Source organism: Gymnoscopelus microlampas (genome assembly GCF_963454915.1).
Source record: "Gymnoscopelus microlampas genome assembly, chromosome: 9".
Taxonomy (NCBI): domain Eukaryota; kingdom Metazoa; phylum Chordata; class Actinopteri; order Myctophiformes; family Myctophidae; genus Gymnoscopelus; species Gymnoscopelus microlampas.
In genome coordinates, this window is record NC_139946.1 from 16632197 (window position 1) to 16640573 (window position 8377).

An 8377-nucleotide genomic window follows, 5' to 3' on the forward strand; every position below is an offset into this window, starting at 1 on the left:
AACTTTTAAAAAAATGTGTTACAGCATAAATATAAATCTTTTTCATGGGGGGCCCTGACACTACATCTTTTCACATTGGGGTCTACTGCCCAAATACATGTCAATTTGGGGGGTTGACAACAAAACGTTACAGAACCACAGATTCCAAGGAAACAGCTGTAGGTGAATGGATAGAGTCACTGACTAGTGAGCCGCAGGTAACAGGTTACAGCCTCAGCTACAGCAGCAAGTCAGGATGTCAAATCAAATAGGTATTATTAGGAGTGAAATGGTTGTGTTTCTTCACCCCAACTGCACATGACAGCAGTTTTATATCAGTTTACATGTACGTTATTTTCAGTGATGAAGACAAACCGCACAGACGTTCACTGTACTTTAGTACATTTTGTAAACTTATGACTCTGAGTAGAGTATAGCCTGACTTAAACAAACAAATAACAACTTAGTATAGTCAGATTATTTTTTACACAACTTACATTTTGTAATCAAACTACCGAAACAAAAGTTGGTCACCACCGAAACGAAAGTTAAATCCGAAAAAATCACTAAGTGTGGAGGCCAAAATCGTCCCCCAAAAAACCTGTTAGGAGTACGTTTCAGGCAATTTAGAGTTGATTGGTAATTTTCGTTTCGGTAAAATTTATTTTACCGAAACGAAAGTTAAATCCGAAAAAATCACTAAGTGTGGAGGCCAAAATCGTCCCCCCAAAAACCTGTTAGGAGTACGTTTCAGGCAATTTAGAGTTGATTGGTAGTACCATTTGTAGTGACTTTTTTTGGTCCCTAACATTCATCGAGCTCTGGACTTAGTAAAAAAAATATTTTCACCATTGGGTCACTACCGAAACGAAAGTTGGTCACTACCGAAACTAAAGTTAAATCCGAAAAAATCACTAAGTGTGGAGGCCAAAATCGTCCCCCCAAAAACCTGTTAGGAGTACGTTTCAGGCAATTTAGAGTTGATTGGTAATTTTCGTTTCGGTAAAATTAATTTTACCGAAACGAAAGTTAAATCCGAAAAAATCACTAAGTGTGGAGGCCAAAATCGTCCCCCCAAAAACCTGTTAGGAGTACGTTTCAGGCAATTTAGAGTTGATTGGTAGTACTTTGTAGTGACTTTTTTTGGTCCCTAACATTCATCGAGCTCTGGACTTAGTAAATTTATTTTTTCACCATTGTGTCACTACCGAAACGAAAGTTGGTCACTACCGAAACGAAAGTTAAATCCGAAAAAATCACCAAGTGTGGAGGCCAAAATCGTCCCCCCAAAAACCTGTTAGGAGTACGTTTCAGGCAATTTAGAGTTGATTGGTAGTACTTTGTAGTGACATTTTTTGGTCCCTAACATTCATCGAGCTCTGGACTTAGTAAATTTATTTTTTCACCATTGTGTCACTACCGAAACGAAAGTTGGTCACTACCGAAACGAAAGTTAAATCCGAAAAAATCACTGACACAGCTCTCATGCCACAGAAGCATGGAAGATGCAAGTGAGAATGAGCTCATAAACAGCCTATTGTTGTACATGAACAGCAGTTTTAAAAGCCATAAAATAAGGCGCTCGACACCTTTACCTCAGGAAACAGAGGGAGAGACGCTGTCCCTCCAAAAGGTCTGTAAGTACCTTGATGGGCGTGGGACTCGAACCTGCAAACTGTCTGTAGCAGAAGCAACCGATCGAGCACACCTCACCATGAGGCTAAATACATGGGATAAATACATATGACTGAACAATTTATTGATGTTAAAAATTAAGCGTGCTTTATTAGGATCTGAACAAGGTACAAAGAATACAGAAAACAAGACAGGGAGTACTGATGTCGTGGCTTCCCTGTGGATCTCTGATGATGATGATGTCAGCCTTGCCCAAATATGGAGGGAGACGCATCTGACATTCACAAAATGTGAAAAAAATACTCAAACAAAAATAAAATTCACAATAGTGAAAAATATTGGGGAATTGACTTCCTTGGCTTATTGGCCTACTGGAAATTTGGCACTGATCGGTCAAGTGGTTTCCAAGATTAGCTCAGGAAAGCCAGACAGACAGACAGAAAGACAGACAGACAGACACACGCACGCACCTCCTTTTCTAGACGGCTCAGTCCCTAGGTGCCATGCCATACGGTAAAAACATTGAAAGAATGAATAAAATGTCAACATTTACATTTATGGAACAAAATTCAACAAAAGCAAGCTATAACAAGAGATTAACAATGCAAACACAACAACACAACACAACACAATGCATGTTAAATAAAGTAGATTTAAAGGTGGTGTGGTTATTATTATTTTTATATATCTAATTTTTTGTTTAAAAGTTAAAGCGCTATAATATTCTGATAGTAATCAATGAGCAGACAAAACTGGAACACGATACAACTGAAGCTGATAAATGATCTTTGTGGAGTTCTCTCTCCTGATTGGATGACATTGGTATCCTGACCTGACAATTAGTTTTCTGTTTAATGAAGAGCTGGAGAGATGGGTAGACTACTGAAACTGAACAAACACTATATTTTATTGATATAATTATATGATTTATATATGATTACTATCAGCTATTTAACGCTTCTACTTTTTACAAAAACAAATATAGATATATCACTCACACCCCCTTTAATTGTTCCACGGGTTAGTTCACTCACATATCAAAAATATCAACAGCCAAAGAAACAGGAGAAATAATAAGAAATACATAGTTATAATAACAAGAACTCCGGTGGTTGAGTGATAAGTGCGTCCCATAACTGCAATGTCCCGGGTTCAATCAATGCTGAGGAAAACCATGTTGTCCTGCCTCTTTAGTCTACAATGTCCTGTCTAAAGAAAAGCAAGCAGAAATAATAATAATAATTTTATATCGTTGCGCAATCCACCTATCTGCGTATTTTTGTTTTCCATAAATCAGTGCTATTGAACACCCTTAACGTCTGTGTGTGTGTTTTATAAATATTGAACCAATGAAAAGTATTAAAAAGCGCTTCTGACTAAACCTCCTAACTCCATTGGATCCTCAAACTGTCAGTCAAACGACCTAACTCCAACTTTTAACTCCCATCTGACTTTGTCATTCTAATCAATGATGGACAAAACAACCATCTCCACATTCACTGGTCAAAATCCTCTTTCAAAAAAAGAACTCCATTTGAGATGGATTTGGGTAAAGTGATGATAATATAATGACACATGCAAGTATCTTACAATGTATAAAGTCACAATACCCACTTTGATGAGGCAGTATTGTGTTGTTTTAAAAACGTGTTGTTTTTTTTTTTTTTTTTCCTGAAAAGTTGGTTGGTTGGTTTCTGCCCGACAACAGCGATATAATAAGTTCTATATCAAATCACAATGAACTGAGGTTTGCGGTTCAGTCTATGCAGACGAGACCGTAGCTCTTCCGAGGGGCGTGGCTGCGAGGGAAACAGGAAGTGGTGAACTCCAGCTCCATGGGCACGTGAAGACTACAGCCCGTCGTCATGGAATCCACGTCTGTGGGAGGAGCCTCCTGGAAGGAAAAAACAACAACAGGGGTTGATGTCAATTCACTGCCTAGTCATGCTGATAACACACATACACAAGAAAAGGTTCTGAATCAAGAATCCAGAGGGTTTAAGCCTAATTTGCATCGTTCCCGACTTCACAAGTAGACCGGCGCCAGTCTAGTATTTGACTTAGGTTCAAATGATAATAGGTTAATTCATAATATACTTTTTTTGGAGTCAAAAGTAAAGTACGGTATTTATCTTTGAAATATTGTGCAGTGAAAGTCTTAAATATCGTCTCTGTCGAGTGGAAACGCGTCGTTAAAATAGTTAAAGTTAAAATATGGAGATAGGAGGTTTCTGCCTGTACAGCAACGATATGGAAAAATACAAATACGAGTACAGATACTCAAAAAATGTACTTAAATACAGTAGTCAAGTAAATGTACTTGGTTACTTTCCACCAGTGGCATTGGCAGTATTTTAGAGAGCTTCTTCATTAGACATGCTGGTCACAGGTGAGTGGTCTGTCAACTCTGGTGCTACACAATCCTGACTGGGAGCTTGGCTTCCAGTGCCTGCATGGCCTGTCTGTCTGTCTGTAGACACATTAGAGCTGCTCTCACTCCCCATGAATTTGTATAAATAATGTATATACATTTACAACGCTGGCGCTCTAACAAGTGCAGCCTCAGGTGAAAACGCTCAGAAATGCATGCTGCGCGCGTCCCCGAAGGTAGAGACGGCCGACCCCACTCACAACACAACCAAACAGAAAGAGAAGAATAAAATGAAATAAAGAAATACACACAAATGAATAACTTGCCGAAAGCAACACACACGCACGCACACACTCACGCACACATGCACTCAAAAGCAGCTTTGCTTTCTCGTTATGCATGTGTGTGCGTGTGGGTGCACATGCGCATGCACACACACACAAACATTTGTGAGTGTGCGTGTGTGTGCACAGACACGGGCACCACCTCAAACACATCTACACACACATTTCTCTCTCTCTCTCTCTCTCTCTCTCTCTCTCTCGCACGCACGCACACACACAGAGACACACACACACACACACACACACACACACACACACACACACACACACACACACACACACACACACACACACACACACACACACACACACAGACACACACAGAGACACACGCACACACATACTCCGCACTGTCAGTTCCTAAACGAGTTTACCCTACATCGAACAAACAGCCTCAAGTTGTGTCTGTCAGTATCCCAAGCTCTTACCATCTGGAACCACATCTTTCACTTTCACCCAGACGTCTACGTCATGAAAGAGAGAGAGAGAGAGAGAGAGAGAGAGAGAGAGAGAGAGAGAGAGAGAGAGAGAGAGAGAGAGAGAGAGGCTGAGGCCCTATTTCAAATAGTGAAAATAGAAGATCACAACAATATCCAATTACCTTTTTACTTTTCACCACACAATAACATGAAGTATAAAGAATAGCGCTGTGGAGTGAATCGATTGTAGAGCATTGTACTGTATGGACCCCATTGATTAGTCAAACACATAGAATGGAACATAATACAATAGTGATGGATGCCTGTCATTGTACATATGATTGGTTCTTGAGAGGCTCTCCCGTTCTCCTTTTGGCTGTACACATAGCTTTCATAGCTCACATAGCTGCAAGCTAACCGGAAAGCTCGCCCCCATATGTACTCCCCCCATTTCTTTCACAGACCACTCGCCCCCAGCGTTTTTTGGATCCGTTTTACTGAAGTTAAGTTTAGGAATAAGTTTAGGGCAAGGCATAGTTTTACTGAGGTTAAGTTCAGGAATAAGGTTAGGTTTAGGCATAGTTTTACTGAGGTTAAGTTTAGGAATAAGGTTAGGTTTAGGCATAGTTTTACTGAGGTTAAGTTTAGGAATAAGGTTAGGTTTAGGCATAGTTTTACAGAGGTTACGTTTAGGAATAAGGTTAGGTTTAGGCATAGTTTTACTGAGGTTACGTTTAGGAATAACGTTAGGTTTAGGCATAGTTTTACTGAGGTTACGTTTAGGAATAACGTTAGGTTTAGGCATAGTTTTACTGCGGTTACGTTTAGGAATAAAATTGGGTTTAGGCATAGTTTTACGGAGGTTCAATTAGGATTAAGGTTAGGTTTAGGCATAGTTTTACTGAGGTTACGTTTAGGAATACCTGGTGGAGACGGAGTTGACGAGGGGCGAGCGTGTTTTGGGGCGAGCGTTCTTGTATTCAGCTGCAACATCCTACTGTAGGTTCAAATCTATCTAGAGATCTCGGTCGAATGTCAATCTTCTCCTGCTACCATCACATTCCTGACCACTCTCTCTAGGGCTGGGCAATTTTTTTTGATACAGCAATATATTGTATCGTTATATTTGCCGATACGCATATTATCGATACAGTGGCTACTGTATCAATATGACAGGAAATGTTGTGTGGTTGTGTGTGTGTGTGAGCAGCAGTTTTGAAAAATAAACATCACCTATGGTGTCACATAATACAAGCAGCTCTAGTCTGAGACTCAGACATGAGCTGTTTGCAAGATTATTGTTACAATAAACATACAGAAAAGGCCATTTTAAGCAACATAAAAAAGATTATATTTTAATTGCATTTATTGATAGGAAATGTGGTATTAGAAATGTATTTTATTTTACTTTAAAGATCTCTGTGAGCCTGACATGTAAGTGTTTTAATGTGTGCAATATTTGAGGCTTTGCCTTTACTGTTATACAGAATAATAAAGAAAAGCTCTTTGTCGTAAATTCTGTAGGATAGGTCATTATTCAAAATCAACCTGTAGTGATTGTGTAGTAAGCCAGTGGTCCACATGATTTTGGGGGGGGGTCCTTAATGACTTTAAGACCTTTTTAATGCCTAACAATAAGGGAAAAAGATAGAAAAGAAAAAATACCATTACTGCATCAAAAGTAATCAACAAACTATAATATAAAAACTGGTCAAACATTGGCCAAATTGTCAAATATTATAAGGAAGAGGCAGCATTTTTGAAAATAAAAAACGCCTCGCAACGCTGCTTTATTTTTTATTATTATTTAGGGGGGGTCACAGCCTGAACCACTGTAGTAGGCAATACCCAGCCCAACTTCACTGCACCGCACAAAAAACAGGTGCTGCATGGCGGCACTGCCCATGTGGAAGTTTCACTCACCTGTCCGTAAGCTTAAAGGCAGTGAAAGCTGTCTGAAAACGACAGAGGAGGAGGCCAAATGAACCCTTCAGAGAGGCAATTAGTCAAGTATTTAATTGCTCATGCCAAACAGCGGGTTGAGGCACTCATTGTTCACCAGCCCTTTAGACAAACGTAAAAAAAATTATAAAATAAAATGTGCAGACCAAATTCAATTAATAGACGGCACGTTTGCATAGGAATCGAGAAACGGGCGCGTGAATGTTATGCAAAAGCCTCACTTGGGCATGCAAAACAAATACAGCAGGTTAGGAGATGGGGAGCAGTCCGAAGGCCACTACCGTTTCATTCGGACGCATGCATAATACATAATTACACATAAAGATGAAGCCTACAGCATTGCAATGTTTTTTATTTTTTTATCCTTTTATCCTTTATTAGTCATTAAGATGCGGGTACGAGAGAGAGAGAGGGAGAGAGAGAGATACAGGGAGGGGAAAAAAATACAACTTTTAAGCACCTGAACCTCTCTGCCGCCAGCGTTCTGTTAATTGCCCCACACAATGGGGAGGAGGAGGGGTCTGTAGAGATTTTTCAATTTCAGGAAAGAGAGAGAGAGGGAAAAAAGAGGAGTATGCATTCAGTGGCGCTCATGTTATACCGGCACTTAAATTCTACAGAGCTCACATAAAAAAGACCCAAGGTTACATCCGATTGAAAGGCCCCCCGACTGCAGCCACTTCAGAAATCCATTTAGCGTGTGCAGGGATAGAACATCTAATTCAAACACGGTTTGCCCTATCCTATACAAATACCTCGCAACACTGTCATCCACAACAAGCTGACCTTCGAGCCTCGTGTCTGTGGAAGCTCTATGCAGAAAAGTCCAGCGGCGTCCATGTACTTTTTATATCGCACGCTACGAAAGTTCTAAATGTTTGAAAATTGTTGAATCGTCGAATCGAGTTTCTTTGTCAGCTGGTGCGGGTCACTTCCTTGCCCTCAAAGAACCAACTTGCAGGGCAGTGTTCTAATTGTGCACCAAAATGGCCTGCACAGCCTTCCAACGGCTTTTATCACAACGTACAACAAGGTCAGGGCATTGAAGAAGGCCCAGTTAACCCTGGGTGGCAGATGAGTTCAACTAATGAGTAACTCCTGTCTGGCTGCAGTTACAATTTACTACAGGTACAGTCTACTACAGGTACATTCTACTACAGGTACAGTCTGCTTTGTGCAGAGGCAGCTACACACACACACACACACACACACACACACACACACACACACACACACACACACACACACACACACACACACACACACACACACACACACACACACACACACACACACACACACACACACACTTGCTATTATTCTTGCAATCGTTGCAATTCTTTATTATTTATTTGTTATTGTTGCTAATGCTGCCACAATGTTGAGGAATCAAAACCAACAAATATTGTGACACCTAGAACTCACTTGTACCTGCTGCCATTGGCGTTTGCAATAATTCAATATGGGTTTCAGTCGTGATCTTGTATTTATTGTGTGTCTGATGGCTGTGTGGTTACTGCTTGGCTGGACCACCAATTGTCCCTCGGGGACAATAAAGACGTCCTTGAACCTTGAACCTTTTTAAAGCGGTTCGTGCCGACATCTTTTTCTTTTTTTTTTATTAAAAACACACATACAGACACACACACACACACACACACTCAAGA

General features: G+C 40.3%; 1 protein-coding gene across 3 annotated transcripts in view; it reads right to left on the minus strand.

Moving 5' to 3' along the window:
• Positions 1–1744: 1744 nt before the first annotated feature.
• LOC311052268 (adhesion G protein-coupled receptor D2) overlaps positions 1745–8377 on the minus strand; it is a 156828-nt gene continuing 150195 nt past the window's right edge. For all 3 annotated transcript variants that reach the window (XM_084067158.1, XM_084067159.1, XM_084067157.1), the window contains one exon: positions 1745–3508. In XM_084067158.1, the coding sequence (XP_083923284.1) occupies positions 3371–3508 (138 nt within the window). In that variant the 3' untranslated portion in view covers positions 1745–3370. The remainder of the gene's footprint in view (positions 3509–8377) is intronic.